Source organism: Myotis daubentonii, chromosome 6 (genome assembly GCF_963259705.1).
Source record: "Myotis daubentonii chromosome 6, mMyoDau2.1, whole genome shotgun sequence".
NCBI lineage: Eukaryota > Metazoa > Chordata > Mammalia > Chiroptera > Vespertilionidae > Myotis > Myotis daubentonii.
In genome coordinates this window covers 4,842,171-4,865,768 of record NC_081845.1, presented here as the reverse complement: position 1 = coordinate 4,865,768, position 23,598 = coordinate 4,842,171, and the positions used below count along the sequence as shown (strand labels likewise).

Below are 23,598 nucleotides of genomic sequence, written 5' to 3'. Positions count from 1 at the left end.
AAACTTTTCATTATAAAAAAAAATCAGCCTTAACCGGTTTGGCTCAATGGATAGAGCGTCAGCCTGCGGACTCAAGGGTCCCAGGTTCAATTCCGGTCAAGGGCATGTACCTTAGTTGCGGGCACATATCCAGTAGGGAGTGTACAGGAGGCAGCTGATCGATGTTTCTCTCTCATCGATGTTTCTAATTCTCTATCCCTCTCCCTTCCTCTCTGTAAAAAAATCAATAAAATATATATTTAAAAATATATTTTTAAAAAAATATCAAGCAGCCGTGGCCAATGTGACTTGGTTGGTTGAGCATTGTCCCATGCACCACAAGGTCACCAGTTTGATTCCCAGTCAAGGCACATACCCAGATTGCAGGTTCAATCCGTAGTTGGGGTACATATGGGAGGCAACCAATCAATGTTTCTCTCTTCCTCTCTCCCTTCCTCTCTCTCTAAAATCAATAAAAAACATATTTAAAAAAGAAATCAAACATATGGAAGAATTAAAAGAATATTAATACCCATCTGCCTACCACAACTAGATTTAAAAACTTATTTTGTCATATTTGCTCAATCTATATGCATACATCTATATATCTGTCTAAACTATGTAAAATGAAGTTGTAGACCTATGACTTTTACCCTTTCATAGTTCACACTAAATCTCCTAAAAATAAGTCTGCATTCTCCTATATATAATCACAATGCCATTGTAACACTCAAGAACACACAAAAAAATCCTCCAAAATTATCTAAAATCCAGTCTAACTCCATATTCAAATGTCTTCAATTGTCCCAAAAATGTATTGAGAGCTGTTTTTGAAACCAGGATTTAAGCCTCTTTAGTCTCCTTTAATTCTAGAAGGCTTTCCACCTTTTCTTTTTCATGACGTCAACTTTTGAAAGAGATCTGTTCTGTTCTTTTATAGCTACCTCCACACTGTAGAGTAGCTGGTTGTGAAATCTACATTTTCCATGCAGTATTCTCATTACAAGAAAGCATGAGAGAGATTTCTTAACAAATTTTAAATATTGAAGAGGGTATATTTAGTCTCAATATTTATTTACAAATATCTAACAATACATTCTCAAAGATGGAAGGAAAAAAATGTTCAAGGAATTAAGGCTTACAATTTATATAGCCCAAGATTTCACTGCTATAATAAATGCTAGTACATGAAATGGGAAAATATCTTAGGCAGACCATTGAATGACGTTAAGAATACTGATCAGGATTCCCAGTTAAAGATTTGATACCTACCAGCAAACGGACCCTGTAATATCTTGGCCGAGGTTGCCAATATTCTTCTTACTGTTTTGTGAAGCTCTTTTCGCGCCTGGTAAATGAGTCCTAAAGAGTTCACAAATTTAAATAACATCAAGTATGTACTCTTAATGCCAAGTTCTAATACTTCAAAGAGAAATATAACTAAACTCTAGGTTTTTTCAAAAGGAAAGTATAAAATAGCATCTTTCTGTTTTTACTGTCACTATCGACTGAAGCAACTAAAACCATTATGGGAACATAGAGTTCTAAATCCCAAAATAAGATTGCTCTCCAAGTCAGGGAAAAGGTGAAAAACAACACAGAAACAGAAACACTAAACTTAACAAAAATCCTCATATATAGCACAGGAGAAGCTACATTCAGGAAAATGTCCCTTAAAAATAGTCCTTCTCAAACTAAAATTTGGAGATATCTCGCTGAGATTAAGCTTCACTATCTAGGTAAATTCTAAGCTATAAAAATGATCTGTGTAAGTAAATTGTAACACCATAAAAGTTGAAATACAGGAAGGTTAAATGATAATACACACAGCTTGTGGACAGGGAGCAGTAGAACCTGCCCACTCAGGAATCATCATGTACTAGCAGGCCTGGCTGTTCTGGCTGACAGTGCAGGAACACACAGCTCCAAGTCAAGTGTGGTGACTCACCAGACTACCCACATCTTGAAGGAACGATACTCCTCTGCTCTCAAATTTCATATTCACCAAGCAATCGTCTGATTACTAATTAGGTTTCCCTGTAAGCTAACTATGGAGAAGAGGAATGTCTGACTAGTAAAAACAGGTTTTCTAGCCTTCAAGACAGATTTTTCCCTGTGTAAATAAGTTTGTATTCATATTTATGAATCCATCTCTCCAGTTTAGTGTGCACAGTGAATAAATAAATCCCTTAAATCAGAAATATCTCCAAGTGACAAAATCATGCCAAACTGAGGGCCAGCCTCTGGACTGATGTCCCCACTAAGGTGGGGAACTCCAAGTTTACCCTGAAACAGCTTTCTAGCTTTCATTTCACCTAGTCATAGGAGAACTGAAAACTTGGGTAAATATGGAAGCCCAAAACTTGGGCTCCAATTAACTCTTTAGGGACTTGGTTCTCACAGGATCTGGCAATTCTTAAAGTTAGCTGAACCTACTTTATTTATACTGTGTTTTAAATATTCATTTCTAAATTCAATAACTAGCTTCCATTTGTCACAAAAATAAGATTACTTTACCATAAAACTTACCATGATTTTCTCTTTTATCTAAAACAACTGTGTGCATACATATATATGACTTCATTTTTTCTCTTTCTACGACTTGAGTATCTAATGTCAAAGACTTCTTCAGGGCCAGAAGTTCATATGTAAGAAATAGCGAACTTCTAAAAAGAAAACAAAAAATTCATCATAAATATATGATCTAAATGTAACACAAGAGTCACTCTTTTATTAATCTTTAAGTAGTTAACTTAAAAAGATAATAGTTAACTTTTCTTTTTTATTGGAAAACAATATATATGCACTAATGTGCATATACCATATATTTGTATATATGCAAAGTATATGTGTAAAGTATACATGTTTCAGTTTAACAACTAATAATAAATAGCTACATTACCATATCCAGGCAAAACAACAACAACAACAGAACGTTAATAGCAAGTATTCCAGAAGCCCACAGTAGGTCCCTTCCTGATCCTGACTCACTTTCTCAAATCCATAGCTAATTATTATTCTGACTTCATTATAATAATAGCCTTATTTTTCTTCATAGTTTACCATCTGCATATGAGTCCTTAAACAGCAGTTTTGTCTGCCTGTGAACTTCACAAGAATGGAATCACACTGTATGTATTCTCTGTTCAGTCCTCTGTGAGATTCATCCATGTCGCTGCATGTATCTAGTTCATACATTTATACTTTCCTATGGTTGTGATCCATCACTGTATGAATATACCACAGTTATTTTCCCATTCTACCACAGATTGGCATTTAGGGACTTTGTAGTTTGGGTCTATTACCAACACCATTGCACATCACACCCAGGTGCACTATACACACATGTTTGTCCCTGTAGGGTACATATCTAGAAGCACAATTACCGACTTGCTGACAGCATATCATGATTCCACTTTACTATATAATGCCAAACTGTGGTTTCAAAAGATTAGTCAATTTGTACTGGATCACCAACATATGAAAATTTCTCCTCTCCTAAGAGTTAAACCTAAAGTCAGTTTTTAAATGTCACCTCTGATGTTGTGTATCCCCAAATGAAATTTTTCCCCCCTGAATCAGATTGACTTGCACACTCCCTTGATCCAGACACAAAGGCTGCCCTTAGTATAATGTTAATTATACTAAGCATTCTCCTGAACTTCCTAACCCAAAGCAAAAGCAGGGAAAACAAAATGGCCAGACACTGCTGGCACCAGAGGAAGAGAGACAAGGCTGAAAAGAACCTTTTTCTCTCTTGGGGATCTATCTGAGCAGCCAAAAAGAGACAACGTATTCAGCATTTTTATCATGCTTTCCCTGAAAGACAAAAATTTCTACTAAAGATTGTGTGATTAATTTCCATTCTATTCCTGAATAGAACTGTGATAATAAACAAAGAAACTACTTTACAAAAGAGTACTCATTTACCTTTGCCTAGAATAAGTCAAAGGGAAAAATCATCTAAATATGTTTTGCCTGACCTTACAATGTTATAGAGAAATGTATATATTTGGATAAAGTGCCAAATATATCTCCTTTATCATTTTAGCATCAAGAGCTGGTTTTATATTTATAGACTATTATTAACAAAAAATACTAGAGCAGTATGAGACATGCATTTAACATGTCACTCCCTACCCCCGAAAAAAAAAGAGAATAAAAATACAATTTTCAGAAAGAGAGTCACTCCGTTCATTAAGCAAGTGCCTCTGAAATAGTACGAGATGGGAGATGTCAATCAATTGCTTTTCTAAGTCAGCCTCAATTTCCTTTCATAACAGCTTTATGGTGATTCATAGGATTTTCCAAACTAATTTTGACTATAGCTGATTTTCACGACTTAGTGAGTCCCTGCTCTGCAAGTGTCAGGTGCTTTCCTCGGAGTAACAGTGCCGTGGGCAGGATCCCCATCGTACACTTGGACCAAGAGAAACCGATTCGCAGAAGGTAAAGTAACTGAGCGATGACATTGATGTGGTAGAGCCGGTGATTAGCCAGGGATGAATCCACCTACTTCCAAGATCTACACCCGTTCACTCCCCCATGCGACCTGTAAATCACTTCCATTGAGATTTCAAATAATAGTATAATGAAGCCAATTAGTATTTCACTGTTGACACTTACCCTAAAATAAGTGATCCAGTAAACTTTATTATGTTTCCTTCAAAGGAAAAAAAAGTCAGTGTGATGAATTTCATTTTAAAAATGACAGGAAATAGGCACATTCAGATAAGAAGTGACTGATATTTTTCCACTAATATAATCAGTTGCTATCAACACCAGGCTTACTATCCCCAGATATAAACTGGGTGCAAAAATATAACCTCATTTCACACTCACTGTCTCCCTCCTCCATCCCCACCCCATCAGCAAGGCCCTGGTCCCCGAGGCACTGCTGGTGCTGCCAGGCCCAGTGCTCCCACTGAAGGCCATCTCCAGGGAGCTAACTTCCCCTCTGACTCCTGTTAGTTCACATCCCATTAAATAAAGGGACGGGGATGATTCTCCCTTTCACTACTAAGACTCTATTGAGGGATTACGATTGTCTATTGGGATACGAAAGGACTCTTTCCAAAGTAATTATGTTAAAATTGGTGGTGAATAGCCCCATTTTATTTTTTTTTTATTTTTTTTTTATAGGAGACATCTTTTTTTATTATTGATTTTTTTTACAGAGAGGAAGGGAGAGGAATAGAGAGTCAGAAACATCGATGAGAGAGAAACATCGATCAGCTGCCTCCTGCACACTCCCTACTGGGGATGTGCCCGCAACCAAGATACATGCCCTTGACCGGAATCGAACCTAGGATGCTTCAGTCCCCAGGACGACGCTCTATCCACTGAGCCAAACCTGTTAGGCTAATAGCCCCATTTTAAATACACGTTACATTCTACAAGTTTATTTGGAAATGTTGAAAACACTTTTATTAATATTTTTAAAACCCTAGTGGAAACACAGGTAGTTGCCCATTTAACACATATAAACCCCTTCATCCTTCCTAACACAACCTGATTCCTATCTAAGTCCCAACTCTCTGCAGCTAGAGATGGCTGTGCAACACAGTGGTAGCCAGTCAGATAGAGACAAGTCAACAGCGATCCCTCCCAAATGAAAAGGCAAAGCCTCATAAGATAGCTTTGGCCGGCTGCCTTCTTGATGCCCAGGGATTCAGCAATCATCTTGTGACCATGAAGACAATAAAGAAGTGGGGGAGGAAGACAAGGATTGCTAAACTGCAATTCCTGCCCTAAAGTGTCTCAGTCTTGAGTTCCTGTTATGTTAAGAAAAATGAAAGCCTTACTACGTAAGCCATGGTCGTCAAGTCTCTGTTACATGCACTGAACACAACTGACATACCAGCCATGATGGGGAGGGGCTGTGGCCCGTCCACAAGAGTCTGTGTTACCTACATGGTTAGCTGTAGAGGTAGCCCTCTGTTCAGAGCTTCAACACAGGCTGCCAAGAACACATTCTCCTCCCTTCTGAGGGAAAAGGACCTCTCCCCAATCGACTTCCCGCATCAGGCAAGGCAGAGGACATCCCTCCCAAACCTTCGGGCCTAGTGGTCCAGGGTGGGAGAGGACAGTGCCAGGAGGCCTGCAGGGATGAGGTCAGAAGCGCGACACACAGGGCTCCTGCTGTCCAGCTCCTCTGGACAGTTTCATTCCAACATGGCTCCTTGACTTCCTCCCGCCGCCACAGCGTGGGCCCGGGGCAGCCGTTTACTTCCTCTCACCGCTGCCACCCATCGCTGGCCTAAAGAAAATTCACTACCCTTGAGTTTGTTCTGCTAAAAATGAGAGAGGAAAAAGTTCCCTTTTCTACTTAAAATTTCCTAGATGAAGAGGATCTACCCTAAAAACGGATCTATGTGAAGACCAAGAGGAAGCTCTGCGAGAACAGGGACTTTGCGTGATTCAATACAGGCACACCCTGTTTTATTGCACTTCACTTTACTGCAGTTTTTACAAATCGAAGGTAAGAGACTCCACCAGCAAAATGATTACAACTTGTTGAAGGCTCTGATAATGACTAGCATCTTTTAGCAATAGTATTTCTAAATTAAGGTACATAACATTTTTTAGACATAACAATATTGCACACTTAATAGACTGGAAAACCAAAAAGGCTATGTGACTCGATTTTCTACATTTGCTTTACCGCAGTGGTCTGGAACCGAGCCTGCAATCTCTCTGAGGTGTGCCTTAGGGACTAGGTAGGATAGGATAGTACCTGGCACATAATAGATGATCTAGGCCAGTCTTCTCATTTTACAAATAAAGACTAGTGATATACAAGGTAAATAAAGACTTACAAGTAAACAAGATTAGCGCTGGATCCTAAGCTCCCGTAAGCAAGCACATCGACCTTGCTCACTACTAATACATGTGCCTGGCACTGTGCTTTGCAGGAGTTTAAATAATAAATAGCTGCTGAATGAGAATGCAGTAACACTTAAGTTAAATTCAGAAGGATTAGTATGAATCTAACAGGAAACAGGTGGGAGGGAAAAGGGTCCCAAGAAAAAGGAGTGTGCATAGCTCTAGGCCTACCAACTGGGGAGGGGGGACGGGATGGGACTATTAGCCTAGAAAAGACAAACAAATCTCAGATTTATCATGGGTTCAATAAGCTTTTGTGGACTACCCTGGAAACTTCACCACGCTGGAAACAGGCCACTGTTCCTATAAGAAAATGTTATTGTTTAAACTGTACTCACTGATATCTCTCCAGTATGTGCTGCTCTTTGGAGGAGGAGTTGAGGTTCCCATTCTTCTACAACAGACAACACAATAAGCAGCCAGGGACATTCTGTGTATTTAGAACAATTATTATAAATTTAGTTTAGCGTCTAATTAAAAACATTTCTTTTAATCATAAGACATATCACAATCACAATGCATCAGGCATAGGGTTAGGTTTTTCAAGACCAGGAAAAAACTTTTTAATTAAAAAAATATATATTTCTCCCTTAAAAACTTAAAGCTCACTTATTAGAATATTTTACTACTACTCTGGTTATTTTTCAAACTGCGTCCAATTGTGAACAATGATTAATAAGAAACTGGAAAACACAGGTTATTAATCAGAACATCAATATAGGAATTTGCCCTGGCCGAGTGGGTCATCCCGTGCATCAAAAGTCGTGGGTTCGATTCCCGGTCAGCGCACATACCTAGGTCACGGGTTAGATCCCCAGGTTGCAGAGTGCACAGGAGGCAACCAACTGATGCTTCTCTCTCTCCTTTCCTCTGTCTCTCTCTTAAAAAAATAAAAATAAAAAATCAATAATAATGTCAATATAGAAATTTAAAATTTTAATGTCTTTTAAAAAATATATATGCATATACTAGTAAGTAGATATTATTTACTTTTGATGGCTGAAGGCCCTACAGAAATGAAAAGCAACTCTGAACAAAGGTCTACTTAGGACCCAGGGAAGTATTTAGCTTTTCTCCAGTTCCTTCAAGATGGTCCCCAACACTGTTTCAAATCTTGGACACTTGTTCACTGTTGGCACCCTGTCAAAGGAGAATTGTTGCTCTACCGCTTCACCAACTGAGTAAAGATGATCTAAATATGATGCAATGGTTTCTAGAACAACTCAGTATTCTAGAATCATATCAGATTCTCTTTGGATGAGACATTTTTTTTTCTTTCTCTTGGATTAATGTGGAAATGGTCCTTTGGTTCAACATATTAAAAATTCCTAGCAGTTTTATAGAGATTACTGGGAAATTACTTGATGTACATGTGTAAGAAATATGTTAGACAGCACAAAATAAAAAGCTTTAAGATTTTTTCTTGTGATTCCAGTACATCAATTGATGGTTAGGCAACAGGTAAACTTGTAGGTGACTGTTTTAAAGATCTACATTCTAGATCTCAATCCCTTCACTTCCATGGGGACCTTGATTCATTATCTACCCTTCTCAATTTTCACACACTCCTCCCCCTAAATACTGGATGTCCAATGTTCTCTGAAGTATAGGGTGTCCCAAAAAAATGTATACACACACTTTGAATAATCATAAAGGCAGTGTTTATTAAAATACATTTCATTTTCAAAATTGAGCTATCAGCTGTTAAAGTGTATATACATTTTTTGGGACACCAAAAAATATATTTACCAACAGTTCTGCCAATTTCTTTCCTTACTATTGCTTCCTATCTATTACTTCCTTCTGGGTTCAAATCATTCCTGAGGAAGGCCTGTGTATAGTCAGCACCTTCAATCTTGGCATATCTGAAAATGTGGTTTCACCTTCTTTCTTAAAACAGCTGATTTAGAACTCTAGATGAACAGGTTTCCTTCAGCACATTAATGATGCTTCCACTGATATTTCATCTGATATTTCTCATTGTTCATGGGAAATCTGTGGTAAATTTGTTTCTTTGTAAGCAAAGTAATAGTAATGAGATTAGCCCTAGTCGATTTGGCTCAGTGGATAGCGTGTCAGCCTTCGGACCAAAGGGTCCCAGGTTCGACTGAGTCAAGGGCATGTACCTTGGTTACAGGCTCCTCCCAGGCCCGGGGCCTGGTTGGGGCTGGTGCAGGAGGCAACCAATCCATGTGTTTCTCACATCAATGTTTCTGTCTTTCCCTCTCTCTTCCACTTTCCCTAAAAATCAATGGGAAAATATCCTCGGGTGAGGATTAACAACAAGAGGCGGGGAGAACGCATGCTCTGGTCTCTCTTTCTAAAAAAAAAAATTATAAAAAATAGTAATGAGGTTAAGAGTATTCTCTGAAAAAGCACACTATCTAGTTTCAAGACAATCTGAATTGTCTTATTTTATGATGGTTTAACATCTTGGGACCTTAAGGGCCCAGGAGGTGACTGCCCCTACAGGTGTTTTAAAAGACAGGGAGCTTCTAGCCCAGCCGGCGTGGCCCAGTGGTTGAGCGTTGACCTATGAACCTGGAGATCACGGTTTGATTCCCCGTCAGGGCACATGCCCAGGTTGCAGGTTCGATCCCCAGTGTGGGGCATATAGGAGGCAGCCAATCAATGATACTTTCTCATGATTGATGTTTCTATCTCTTTTTTTCTCCCTTCCTCTCTGAAATCAATAAACAAACAAAGAAGTCAGGAAACCTGAAAGGGATCAGAGAAGATCCCTGGTGACCTATGTCAGCTGGGCCGGACAGACAGACAGACAGCACCTCAGACCCCGAGGGAAAATCCTGTCTGCCTTCTCTAGGAAGATTAGGAACTGCCGGGTGTCCCTTATTTTTGAAACAGAATGAGTTTAGGCTCCGATTTGTCCAGCAAAGTGTCCCCTCGGGAGTTGGACCAACTGGGAGTTCGCTCACTCGCTATGACGTGCGCTGACCACCAGGGGGCGGCGCAGAATGAAGGAAGGCCTGCAACCAGCAGCCAGGGAAGGGAGGATCCAGCTGGCAGCTGCTAGGGACTCTACACATGCACGAATTTCGTGCACTGGGCCTCTAGTATACGTATTTGTTTTTACAGTGTGAGTGTGGCCGATTTGGCTCAGCGTATAGAGCGTGGGCCTGCAGACCCAAGGGTCCCAAGTTTGATTCTGGTCAAGGGCATGTACCTTGGTTGCAGGCTCCACCCCCCCAAACTTCCCCCCTGTCCTGGCACATGCAGGAGGCAACCAGTTAATGTGTTTCTCTCACATCGATATTTCTCTCTGTCTTTCCCTCTCTCTTCCACTTGAGAATGAATTGGGGAGGGGGGGTGAGTTGTGTTTCAATAGACTATAACACACAGTTGTGAATATCTGACTCTAATTTAAATAAAACTTTGTCTTCAAAGTGTTATTTTTCACCTATAAATTGAACTGGATCCTGAATTTATCTACGTTTCTTAAATATTTGGCCACACCCCTCCAAACTAATGTTTCCTTTTTCTCCCATCCTTTGACTTGGCATTTTTATTTTTATTTTTATTTTTTTAAAAATATATTTTATTGATTTTTTACAGAGAGGAAGGGAGAGAGACAGAGAGTCAGAAACATCGATGAGAGAGAAACATCGATCAGATGCCTCCTGCACATCTCCTACTGGGGATGTGCCCACAACCCAGGTACATGCCCTTGACCGGAATTGAGCCTGGGACCTTTCAGTCCGCAGGCCGACGCTCTATCCACTGAGCCAAACCGGTTTCGGCAGACTTGGCATTTTTAAGGACAAACTTTTCCCTTCCACCTGGGCCATGTGTCCTAATTCTAACACCCAGTGCTGTTCCACCACCTACAACAGGTCAGGATGAGAGGAGCCATGTAAGCACTCGCAGGCATCGGGATGGCACCTGGAGCGCAAGGGTGGCGGGAGGGTCAACGTGATGGAACTGCTGAGATGGCCAAAGAGAAGAAGGCAGGCAAGAACCAAAAATGCAAAAAAAGGTACTTGGGGAGAACTGCACTTCGAGGCAGATGAAAGAGGGAGCGCAGGTGCCCCCAACAGCAATGGAAACCAAGGGGAAGGAACAGATTTGAGGAATAGGAAAAGGGAAATAAGTGGAGAGGCTGGGCTTGTAAACCATATTCACACACAGGAGCCCAGCTGCAGGACAGAACGCATGCACCCCCGCTGGTAAAAACAGACAGACAGCGCGCTGTTAGAACACTGACCAGAATTTGGGGACGGGATGAATTTCAGAGCTTCGGGGGTCTCTCGGGTTAAAGTGACCGTTGCTGGGCTCAGAGACCTGCCAGCACTCCATCTATTGGACCTCTCCCCTGGGTCAGGGCTGGGACCTGGGTCTGGAAGGGCCTATTTGAAGGGAGCCGGTCCGTCCTCCTTATCAGCACTCCCTCGCCACCGCGCCGACGATGGCACCCCCCTCTCCCCGCTCCTCCCCCCACGTTCTCTTTGGGTCTCGGAGAAGAGCCAGAGAACGGCGTCGACCGGGAAAGGGTGGGCTTTAGGCTTCCAGAGAGGCCCTCACGCCCGGCAGAGGGTCAGCGGGTCAGCCGAGGCCCGCCAGTCCACGCGGGGGCGCCCCGGCCGCTCCACAGCCGAGCCCGCCGCCACCCGCCCAGCTCTCCGCTTGGCCCGCTTCAACGACGCCCTCGCCCGCCCCCGCAAGCCCGGCTCCCCTTCCCACCTGCCGGCACCTGGGCTTGGCCTGCCCGCCGCTGCTCGCCGAGGCCGGGTCAGCGAGGAAAGCACCTTCCTCCCCCGTGGCCAGCCCGCGACCTCCACCTGGAGGCGGGCGGCACGTGACCCCGCCCCGCTCTCCACGCCCCGCCCTCCGGCCCCGCCCACACCCGCCTCCCACCCTCCTGGGCGTCGCCGACGCGATGACGTCAAGCGTTGCGTGCTCTGTAGGCGACGCTGGAGTGCTGCCGGTTCCGTGGGCGGAGGTACGCGGCGTCTGCTCCCAGAACGAGAGGGAAAAGTGGGGTGCAAGGAAGAGGTAGGGGTCCCGAAGAAAGAGAGAAGCGGGTGAAGGGACCCGGCAGCCTGTCCTCCAGCCGCTGGGGTACAGGGCGGTGTCCCGCACCCACTCGGGCCCGCTCTGACGGGGCCGGGCGGCTGGCACGCGGTGACTGCGCCGTGAATTTCCTTTGGGGGGCATTGCCCCGGGACCAGGTGTAGGAAGCTAAGGGTTAGGTTGGCGGGCACGGGCTGGGTTTTTTCCCTTTTAGTTTAGATCCTTGGGAATGTCATTTATTTGGTAAATGAACACAAGTCTGAAGACCCGGCTTGTACCCTTTGGGGAGGGAACGGGGAGCTACTGCTGAATCTCTTCCAAGGCCCTGTCTCAGCGGTAAAATGAGATGATTGGACTCAATATATAATTTTAAGGCCTCTTTCGGAGCTACCATCCTGTGATTTCTGCCTCCCAGGATCTTTTTTTTTTTTTAATCATACTCCTGGGTGGGAAGAGAAATCTTTCAACTAATGTTTTATTACTTTTAAAAATATATTTTTTTATTGATTTCAGAGAGGAAAGGAGAGGGAGGGAGAGAGAGAAACATCAATGTTGAGAATCGTTGATGGGCTGCCTCCTGCACGCCCCCTACTGGGGCTGCAGCCGGGACCCTTCAGTCGGCAGGCCGCTCCGTCCCCTGAGTCAAACCAACTAGGGCTCAACGAATGTTGTAATTTTAAAAACTGGGTTGGACACACCGGTGTCGGTAAGACACTTGCTTTCATTAGGATTGACTGGTAAACTTGTTTGCAAGTAAGGTTTAGACATTAATATCCCAGTAGATGTGTAATTTTACTGAAAGATCAGAATATCTGTTTTCTTAATGTCAGCTCTCCATCTTCACAGACTTAGGTGTTTATTCATATTCTCCCTCATTTCAGAGGTAAATCTCCAAAGTGTATTAATGTTGATGCTTTTGGATTGTATGTCACCGTCTTCCTTTTGTTAGCATTTTTAAGGTCGTCTGCATCTTCTGACTGAGGAGAAGATGGTCAACGTCTTGAAAGGAGTGCTTATAGAATGGTTAGTAGCTTTGATACTTCATGAGTTTTTTCTTTTGTTTTAAGAGCTGAATGAATCAAGTTTTTCACCTTCCTCGACTTCAGTTTTCTTGCTTAGATAACAGATGGAACAGATTTTGTGGCTAAGTTTCTTCCTGGTGCCAGATCTCAGTGGCTCTGTTGAACTGATGTAATTGGCATTATTTCCACCCATTTTTGGTGGGAGGCAGCATAGTTGTTAGATTCGCGCTCTGTAGGGAAACAGGGCTGGTGTTCTAAAACCACGGGTATTGACTAGAATTGTTGGCAGCGGTGAGAAGGGCACCGGGTGTTACACTGGTGGAGTCAGACCAGATCTTGGTTCAACAACCTCCTTCCTTGAGTTCTGGCTAAGAAAGGATTCAGAGCCAAGACTCAAACTATAAGAGAAAGTTTAATTAGGTCTACCAGACCTGAGGCCCTGAATCCAACTGTCCCCTATACCTGGGCTCCTGAGCATTAAAGAGAAAAAACCAACATGACATAGAAAAATGTTAGTTACATGCAAACAAGTGGTTAGAATAAGATGGAACTTGGAGACATTGTAGAACATAGGTCTACCTTTCATCTAGCGCCAATATTGCACCTTTGTGTGGAAATTACCGAAAAATCGGTACAGCGGCCTGGTAGGGCTATTAGGAAGTCACAGAGGAAGAAAGCGGTAGAAGAAACGGGCTCAGGAAACAAGTTATAGAGGCCAAAGAAAGGCTTGGAGCTGAGGAGGGAGAGGGTGAAGGTAACTGGCCTGGGAGGAGGGGGGGGAGCGGCGGAAAGGCACCAGCTTGCTCTTGGGAGAGTCCGCCTTCCTAAGGGCTTTGAAGGCAGGGTTTTAGGGGCGGGCCGGGAGGAGGATCCTAATAAAATATTCAGCTTTCTGGGTGTGTCCTTTCAGGAGGGTGTCAGGGGTCATTAGTCAATGGAACTGGTCCTGAGTCAGCCCAGTCTGGTTGTGCAGGGCCTGGAGCTGAAACACAACCGAGGCCTAGATGTTACCCTAGGGGCTAACGCTTAAGGGAGTGGTTGTGCAAGGGCCTGCCTGGGAGTCGAATGAGGTCACCAGTTGCCCCCTTGTTCCACCCCTCAGGGGTCTACACTGAATGACCAGCGATACACAAGGGGAGGAAAGCTTATCCTGGGAGTGAGGTCCTTATTTTCCCAGTCTTGCCCGTTGCTAGGCACCTGGGGCTTTCCGCCCGGCTGACTGTCCTTGCTCGGCTTGTGTCTGTCTAACTGCCTACCACAGAATTTCAGGGCCTGCTAAGTCTTCACCTCACAAACTATGGTCTTCCAAAAATGCAGGGAGAAAACAAGCTAAGTGAGCCAGGTGAAGGTTGTTTAAACTAGTCGTACATTTCAAGGGAGAAAGGAGAAACCTAAATGAGCCGAGGCCCTCAACGCCCAGCACGGGTCGGTTCCGCAAAGCCACCTAACATGGGGCTTGGTTATCGTGCAGCTGAAAACCGGAACTGCTGGACCGGTCTTGCTCAGTCCACTTGTTTGCTTGCCCCACCAGTAATTCGGTCTCATCTGTGGTCACTCCCATTCTCTGAAAATACTGTTACCTGTATCTCTAGGCCCCTAATATGAGTCATAATATGGATAATGGTACTGCTTACGTGATGGCAAGGCTGAGGGAGGAGCAAGTCCAAATCCCTGAGTACTTCTTGCATTTATAGTAGCACTGCCTTATAGAAATAATACTGTGTGCCACATATGTCATCTTACATTTTCTAGTAGCTACATGAGAAAGTAAAATGAAACCGGTGAAATTAATATATTTTATTCAACCCGGTATGCCTAGAATATTTCAACATGGAGTAAGGTTTCAGAGTCTGTACTAAGACTTCAAAATTGTGCTGTCTTTTTCCATATTAAAGCTTCAAAATCCAGTGTGTATTTTATTTTACAGCACATTTCACAGACTATCCAAATTTCAAGTGCTCAGTACTGACATGTGACTAGCAGGCTACCAACGCATAGTGCAGATTTAAAGTTTGGGTAGAGGAGACACCAACCAAAGCAGTTCAGAATAAAACAGTGCAGTTGGAGGGAAGTTAGGAATGTTTCAGGTAGGTGAGTGGGCTGTGTCAGGTGGTGGTACGAGGTGGAGTAAGATAACACACTGGAAGCCATTGTACATATGGGCACTTGGTTTTGTTTTTTTGCCTTGCCAGCTGGTTCTCCCAGAGACCATATAGAAGTAGAATAGCCCTGTATTCAGGCAAAATATTTCAGGCCCTGTACATTTCATAACAAATTGTCCCTTAAACTTACCTTTTTGAATTATTACAAATTATATTTCGGGTACAGGCTTGAGAATTCAATCTCAAATTGACTGCTTTCCATTTTCTTTCAAAAAGTTTAATGGAGGCCATTGATATAAATTGCCTAACTAACCAGCCATTCTCTTAACCCTACCAGACCGCTGTACCGATTTTTTGGTAATTTCCGAATCTGCTGCTATACTCCTGTACCTAATTTTCGGTACTTTGCCTAGTACGTGAAAAAAATGCGTCGCAAACTAAAAATAACCAACCAATCGTGATCAGACCTCATGGTTAGCCATTGCAAATGTCTGCCCCCATGTGTTTGAATTGACTTTGTGTGGTTTGACGTGAAAAAATTCTGAAAATTCACAATGAAACGAGCGGCTGATGAACCAACCAAGCACTTCAACAGGAAAGCGAAGTAGGTCTAGGCTTATCACAGTCCAACAGGTGATCGATACTTTGGTTGATTCAGACTCTGAGGAGTCAGAATTTCATCAAGAATACGTTTCCAGTTCAAGTGACACAGACAGTGAGAGCTCGAGTGATGAGGAGAGTCTTGAACCTTATAGATCTAGAGCTAGATCGATAGTAAGAGAAGGGGGGTGTGTCCCTCAAACAGCTGATGGGGCAGATCTAGGTGGTGATGAAGGTTGGACAAGGAATTTTGTATCACCAAATACAGATCTGAATTTCACTGAGGATGGAAAAGGCCCAGTGAACATTCCTGGATCTATAACAGAGGAGAGTGAACCGATTGACTTTTTATCCTTGTTTTTGGATGATACTTTCTGGCAAAATTCGACAGAGAAAACCAACCTCCGGGCCCACCAATTGCATATAGCAAAGCCCAGCACCTACAATGCCAAAAATTTCAAGGATGCCACAGTGGAAGAAATGAAGGCTTTTCTTGGACTGAGGATCTATATGGAATCCTTATGTATAAAGCCCAGCTATTGGGATTATTGGACAAATGAGGGCTCTGACTTTGTTGGGCTTACTCCCGGATTTCGAAATGTTATGACTCTAGAGCAGCCGTGGGCAAACTATGGCCCGTGGGCCGGATCCCGCCCGTTTGAAATGAATAAAACTATTGAAAAAAAAGACCGTACCCTTTTATGTAATGATGTTTACTTTGAATTTATATTAGTTCACACAAACACTCCATCCATGCTTTTGTTCTGGCCCTCCGGTCCAGTTTAAGAACCCACTGTGGCCCTCGAGTCAAAAAGTTTGCCCACCCCTGGCAGATAGAAGTGGAGAAACTTTGGGAGCAGACTTTCCAAGAAAGGCCTAACTTTATATATTCTGTCATCGATATCTGTGTCTTCCTCATCAATTATGTGTAAAAAACTCCAAAGGGCCGTAGTTTGCCCACGGCTGTTCAAGACTCTCCTCATCACTCGAGCTCTCACTGTCTGTGTCACTTGAACTGGAAACGTATTCTTGATGAAATTCTGACTCCTCAGAGTCTGAATCAACCAAAGTATCGATCACCTGTTGGACTGTGATAAGCCTAGACCTACTTCGCTTTCCTGTTGCAAACTTTTTGACTCGAGGGCCACAATGGGTTCTTAAACTGGACCGGAGGGCCGGAACAAAAGCATGGATGGAGTGTTTGTGTGAACTAATATAAATTCAAAGTAAACATCATTACATAAAAAGGTACGGTCTTTTATTTCAATAGTTTTATTCATTTCAAACAGGCCGGATCCGGCGGGCCGTAGTTTGCCCACGGCTGCTCTAGACAGATTCTTGGCCCTTTGGAGTTTTTTACACGTAATTGATGAGGAAGACACAAATATTGATAAGACAGAACATATAAAGTTAGGCCTTTCTTAGAAAGTCTGCTCCCCAAGTTTCTCCACTTCTATCTGCCAAAGCAACATTTGAGCCTAGATGAGGGGATGATCCCGACAAAAAACCGCTTGGCCATCAAGCAGTATATCAAGGATATGCCCACAAAGTGGGGCATCAAGTCTTTCCTTCTCTGTGAAGGTGAGACTGGCTACATTTTGAATGCAGAAATCTACACTGGTGCTGCACCAATGCCTACAAAAGACTTGGGCGCAGTAGGAAATACAGTCGTTCGTCTCCTGACCTCATGTGCAATGGAAAATAAATCTCATGTGCTTGTCATGGACCGGTTCTACAACTCTAACCCTTGCTAAATATGCACTGTCAGAATTACACACAGGAATTGTGGGAACCCTGCAGCAAAACAGGAAGCAGTTTCCTAAGTCACTGAAAAGTGTAAAAAAACTTGCTAGGGGTGACAGTCGCTATCTATGTCAAGAAAGTGTAACATGTTTAGTTTGGCAGGATAGAAAGCCCATCACATTTATTTCGAACTACCACAATCCAGCCCAAAATGTAGTAATAAACAGAAGAAATAAAGATGGCAGTGTGCAAGAAATACAGATGCCACAGCTGATGAAGGACTATAATAAATACATGGGTGGCTGTGACAAAAATGACCAGATGACCTGCCTTCGCCGGTCTCGTCGTCATTACCGCTGGCCCTGGCTGCTTTTCATAAATTTTTTTATGTGAGCCAGTTATAATTCTTATATCTTGTATGCTTCAAAGCAGCAAGCTGCTTCAAAAAAGCCAGTTTATTTCACCAGATATATTCAGAAACTGTGCCTGCAACTTATTGGTGGATACAGGACATCAGCCCACCGCCACCCACAAAAGGAACCCTGCCCTCAACGGATGACCCCAGGCAATCATTTTCCAGAGATTCCCCCTGGGACATCATCTAATCATATCTGTGTTCTGTGCATGGAAAAGCACTCCAGGTACAACAAGCAAAATCCTGGAGTGTCTTACAAAGACAATCCATGCAGGAAGGTGAAGAGCAACATCTGGTGCTCACTTTGCAAGAAGTACCTCTGTGTGAACCAAGGCTCATCCTGCTGGGTGGATTGGCACACAAAGGTGGAATATTGGCGCTAGATGAAAGGTAGACCTGTTTTCTACAATGTCTCCAAGTTCCATCTTATTCTAACCACTTGTTTGCATGTAACTAACATGTTTCTATATCATGTTGGTTTTTTCTCTTTAATGCTCAGGAGCCCAGGTGTAGGGGACAGTTAGGTTCAGGGCCTCAGGTCTGGTTAAGTCATCTCATTTGTCAGCAGTTTCCTAGTGATACCACTGGTGTTCAAGATGGTTAGTAGGAGAACACACATTTGGGGGCAGAGGGGAATTAGAACACAAAATTAGTTTTTATGTGACAAGTTTAATTTATTTGAGGTAAAAATAAGCACATCAAGATACTGGTGATTTGTACCAGGTGAAGTTAAGCTTAAAAGTTGATTTGAAAGCAATTTAAAGAAAACTAATAAGTAATGTGTAATGCAAGTGTAACAAGAGATGGCTGGTAAGTAGCAAGGATAGCATGTGTAGGGGTTCAGATTGAGTCACCCCAAGATATGCCTCTGGGTTATGTAGAGTATTTTGAATTGAAGGCAGTCGAGATCCTGCGGGCTCAAGAGAAACTTTTGCCCCCACTTACTTACATAGAGGAATTTAAATTAGGGGCCTTGCCCATAATAAGAATTATCACCAGAAATAACCTTTTCTGACCTATCTGTAGGGCAAGACAAACATCTAATTAGTGAACATCTCCCTTCGGAAGCCTCAGGCACCCTACCTCATTCCTTCATTACGTTAGCTGTCTTTGTCAGAGACCTCCATTCTCTCTCCCATCCATCACTGGCTATTGTTGTCTTTCAGTCTCAGTGTCACTATCTGTCAGGAGACCCTCATTCTTATACCTTATATCCTTTCTTGTTTTCAGTCCCCCAAAAGGCCACATACTTCCATTGCCACCCCTCCTTTTACACGCATTGTCTATGGCTGTATCATCCGCTTTATTAATTCCATCTCCTCACCATCCTTTGCACTTTGCCCTCTAGAACCTGAGAGAGCAACAGAACCCCCTCAGCCTCTTCTCTGAACTTTTCCTCTTCCTTTCCCCAGGCCCCCTTTCCTTTAGGCTATAACAAAACCTGGCTTTCTCCTGAGTGCACTGCTCCCACAACCCTATCAAGTGTTGAATTGTTTCTCTAACACCTCTTGTACCATTGGGCCAGGAATGGGATAGGTATCTACCTCACTCCTCGTTGTCACTTCTGGGAATTCTCCCCTCTTCCATAGTAACTCCCAGTTCTGAATCTCATACCATCAGACCAGACCACCCACTTTGGAATAATCCACAAACACCCAGATCTTTTCTTGAGGGTTTTTTCTCTGAAGACTACCGGTCACTCTCCAGGAGCTGTCCTGTCATGTTGTTAGTGATTTTGATGTCCATGGGGTCAGTCCTTTCAATACCATGTCCTCTCAGTTCCCTGACCTCTTCCAGTAAGCTTACCCTCCACCCAGTTGCAGTCACTCATTCACATAGTCAGATCTACACCTGTCCCTACCCATAGTGCCATCTCCAAAGTCTCCACTGTAGGCATCTGACAACCCCCTCCTTTCCTGTTCACTCCCTCTAATGCCCCATATCTCCATAATTTCCTCCACTCTACAGATATAGTCTGTTGATTCTCCCACCTTTTCATTGTCCTTCGCCACCCCAACATCTCACTCTCCTCCTTTCCCAGCTTATGCTCCGCAGCCCATCAAATACTTGTTCTCTCAAAGACACATTCAACTCCCTTTCCCTTCTGTCACACTCACCAAATCTGGTAAAATTCAGCTCTTCACCCTCTCTGAGCCTTTACCTCCATAATTCTCAGTGGCTGGAGAAAAACATACAAACATACTAATTAGTCTCACTTTAGATTTATGTCTGATAAACTCACATGGAGCCTGAATGCTAGCCAGCAAACCTACATTTCCTAGTCCACTTCTCCCACTCCTAGTAACGCTTTTACAGTCAATTAAATCTAAGATTTCATCGATTTTATAACTTACCAATATTTTAAGTACCTCTAAGAAAAACCACTGCCAATTATACTATAACATGCTCTTCATTGTAAGACTTGTCCCAATTTAAAGATGTTAAAATGTGAGGAAAAATGGTTCTTAGAATGGATGACGTATAGTATTTCATACCTTCAGTTTCTCATATCTCAAACAACTTCCCTGTCCTCACTTCCAGCTGAGCCCTTGCTTCCTGATTAACTGAGAAAAAAAAATCAGAAGAGAATGTCCACTAGTCTTTAACACATGGATCTGTCTGTGCCCATATACTCTTCTCTGCTTGGGAACTAGATCCCATCCCCTCTTGCCTATTTAAGAACACCTTTTCAGAAGTTCTCCTCTTTTCTCCTGCTTTATCAGCTTTTCTTTCTCCATTAGGTCATTTCCGTCAGCATCACAAACATACTATTATTCTCCCCTCCCAGGTGAAAACACTTGATTCCCACATCCCCATCCAGCGCCCACTCTGTTTTCCTGCTCTTTGTACCACAATTTCCCAGAAGGCCTTCTGTGTTCACTTTCTTTAATTTCTTTCTTTTCCAAAACCCACTTCAGTCAGGCTTTCTCCTCTATGATTCCACCAAAACTGCCCTTGCCAAGCCCAGCAACTCTGAATCCAATAGTCAATGCTCAGTCCTTATCTTACTATACCTATTAACAGCATTGGGCACAGTTGATCACTTACTCTTCCTGAATGTCCTTTGTTCACTTGGCTTCCAGGACTCTTCATGCTTTCTTCCTACTTCAGTGTTCACTTTTTTTTTTTTTTTTTAAAGACAGTGTTTTCTACTTCTTTCCAATATGTGCTTTTTTTTCTTTCTTTCTTTCTTTTTTAATATATTTTATTGATTTTTTACAGAGAGGAAGGGAGAGAGATAGAGAGTCAGAAACATCGATGAGAGAGAAACATCGATCAGCCGCCTCCTGCACATCTCCCACTGGGGATATGCCCGCAACCCAGGTACATGCCCTTGACCGGCATCGAACCTGGGACCTTTCATTCCGCAGGCCGACGCTCTATCCACTGAGCCAAACTGGTTTCGGCTGTTCACTTCTTTATAATCTGCTTTGCTGATCTGTCCTTTTTTTAAAATATATTTTATTGATTTTTTACAGAGAGGAAGGGAGAGGGACAGAGAGCCCGAAACATCGATGAGAGAGGAACATCAATCAGCTGCCTCCTGCACACCTCCCACTGGGGATGTGCCCGCAACCAAGGCACATGCCCTTGACCGGAATCGAACCCGGGACCCTCAGTCCACAGGCCGACGCTCTATCCACTGAGCCAAACCAATCAGGGCTGATCTGTCCTTTTTAACCTTTTGATGTTGGGTTGTCCAGGGTGTGGTCCTTGGACTCTTTTCTGTAGCTATACTCATCCCTTGTCATGGCTTTGATGAAAGACACATTTCAGTAAATCCAAAAAATTATATCCCTTTTCCCCTTCTGATTATTCTATTCATTCCAAAATAAAGCCACAAATAAATGGAATTGAATTTGGATTTCTTCTTTGAGCTCAGCATTCACAAAGAGATTTTGTTAGAATTTTCTTTAAAGATTCTGAATGATAGTTCAGACTTATAAGCTTCAGAATTTTAAGGAAGGGGAAGATACTTGAGTACCAACTGCAGATCAAATACTATCCTTGGCATTTTTCTCCTTTAATTTCCATAACAATTCTGTTAATGTAGGTTTACTTTGAGGTTTTGGGAGATTCAGTACATTTTAAGGTCACACAAGTAAGTGCTAAAGCCAGGGTTGAATCTGACTCTAGCTGTGTACCCTGCTTTATGAAGTGACAATTTAACTGGTTTTGTAAATTAATGTGTCACTGGCAAGGTAGTGAAAAGCTATTGGCTTTTTAAATGTAATGGTTGTGGACAAGTAAGGATATTAATTTTTAAAGTCAGTTAAGGAGGCTGTGATGCTAGGCCCTATTAACTACAAAGCTTTGAACATTACTTCTTCACTTGTCAGTGACAAATTATTCTTTTCAAAATATTATTGGCCTCTTTCTCTTAAACTTACACTAACAGCTCTAAAATGAAGCTACATCTATAAATCATTAACACTTAAGGCAGAGTGGGAGTGAGAGTTTAGGATTTTTAACTTAACCTAAAAATTCGACGTGCTCAAAATTCTAATCACTCGCCATAACCTGTTTGGCTCAGTGGATAGAGCATCGGCTTGAGGACTGAAAGGTCCCAGGTTCGATTCCGGTGAAGGGCATGTACCTTGGTTGCGAGCACATCCCCAGTGGGGGGTGTGCAGGAGGCAGCTGATCAATGTTTCTCTCTCATCGATGTTTCTGACTCTCTATCCCTTTCCCTTCCTCTCTGTAAAAAATTAATAAAATATATTAAAAAAAAAATTCTAATCACTCAGGTTCTGGTGTAAATTGACAATAAGGTTTCTCATCAATATGTGTTTACCTCTACAGTGACCCTGCCATGAAGCAGTTTCTGCTGTACTTGGATGAGTCAAATGCCCTAGGGAAGAAGTTCATCATTCAAGACATTGATGACACGCATGTCTTCGTAATAGCAGAGTTGGTTAATGTCCTCCAGGAGCGAGTAGGTGAATTAATGGACCAAAATGCTTTTTCTCTTACCCAGAAGTGAAAATCCTAGATATTAAAAGTAGCATGCAAGAGACTCATCACTTAGTATCTTAGGTGGCAGGCTAGACTTAGAGACTTGCTGAGAAGCATGCTGCGAGAAAGACTCGGGCATCATTTGTTCAGAAAAAAGCCCCTGAGCGGATACTCTTGTTCTGTTTTGTGTGTGTCTGTGGTTTTCTTTTTTTTACTACATGTACCCTAGAATTAAAAAAAACAAAACACAAAACTTTAACAGTTGGCTATAATTTGACTTTTTATTGTCCTTTATTAAAATATAAATTGTTTTCCTACCTTTTTCATCACAATTTAATACATTAGGAATATAATGGAATGTGACTTTTAATTACCAGTCTAGCCTAGACGCTTATTTTTCTTGTTCCTGTTAACAATTGTGAGTTTTTGTAGTGTGAGTGTGGTTTTGTTTCACCTAGAAACCTCAGAGAAGTTTTTAATCAAAGTATGACGTACATACAGAAAATGCACAAATCATAAATGTACAAACCTCAGAATTTCCACAAACTGAACACACTTATACAACCAACACCTAGATCAAGAAAGAAACACCACCATCCCAAAAGCCCTTTCATAGAAACGCCCAAGGGCCAACACTGTGCTGACTTTGAACATAGTTTTGCTTATTTATTAACTTTTTATCAACGGAATCATGCAGCATGTATTCCTGTCTGGCATCTGTTACTCAGCATTATGTTTGTGAGAGTGATCTGCACTGTTGCGTGACGTTATACAGCTGACCTTGAACAATGGGTTTGAACTGTGCAAGTCCACTTACACATGGATTTTTTCAATAAATAAAGTAAATGTATTCTCCATATGATTTTCT

At 42.5% G+C, this 23,598-nt stretch overlaps 2 protein-coding genes across 5 annotated transcripts in view; one reads left to right on the top strand and one right to left on the bottom strand.

Moving 5' to 3' along the window:
* Positions 1-11,692, bottom strand: part of SERAC1 (serine active site containing 1) — a 31,040-nt gene extending 19,348 nt beyond the window's left edge. Inside the window, exons 1-5 of one of the 3 annotated variants that reach the window (XM_059699936.1) lie at positions 11,563-11,692; positions 7,203-7,294; positions 4,606-4,642; positions 2,509-2,645; positions 1,252-1,341 (exon numbers count right to left, since the gene is read on the bottom strand). In XM_059699936.1, coding sequence (XP_059555919.1) covers positions 1,252-1,341; positions 2,509-2,645; positions 4,606-4,642; positions 7,203-7,293 — 355 coding nt within the window. In that variant the 5' untranslated portion in view covers position 7,294; positions 11,563-11,692. Of the gene's footprint in view, positions 1-1,251; positions 1,342-2,508; positions 2,646-4,605; positions 4,643-7,202; positions 7,295-11,562 lie in introns of those variants that run through there. The other 2 variants (XM_059699938.1, XM_059699939.1) reach the window with 2 other exon arrangements.
* Positions 11,693-11,744: 52 nt separating this feature from the next.
* GTF2H5 (general transcription factor IIH subunit 5) lies at positions 11,745-23,592 on the top strand. 2 transcript variants are annotated; one of them, XM_059699946.1, is made up of 3 exons: positions 11,745-11,821; positions 12,842-12,915; positions 22,578-23,592. In XM_059699946.1, exons 2-3 carry the CDS (start codon positions 12,881-12,883, stop codon positions 22,756-22,758), a joined length of 216 nt encoding a protein of 71 aa, XP_059555929.1. In that variant the 5' UTR covers positions 11,745-11,821; positions 12,842-12,880; the 3' UTR covers positions 22,759-23,592. The 2 variants fall into 2 exon arrangements, with proteins under 2 accessions (XP_059555929.1, XP_059555930.1); XM_059699947.1 differs by lacking the exon at positions 11,745-11,821 and adding an exon at positions 12,575-12,598.
* Positions 23,593-23,598: the final 6 nt, after the last annotated feature.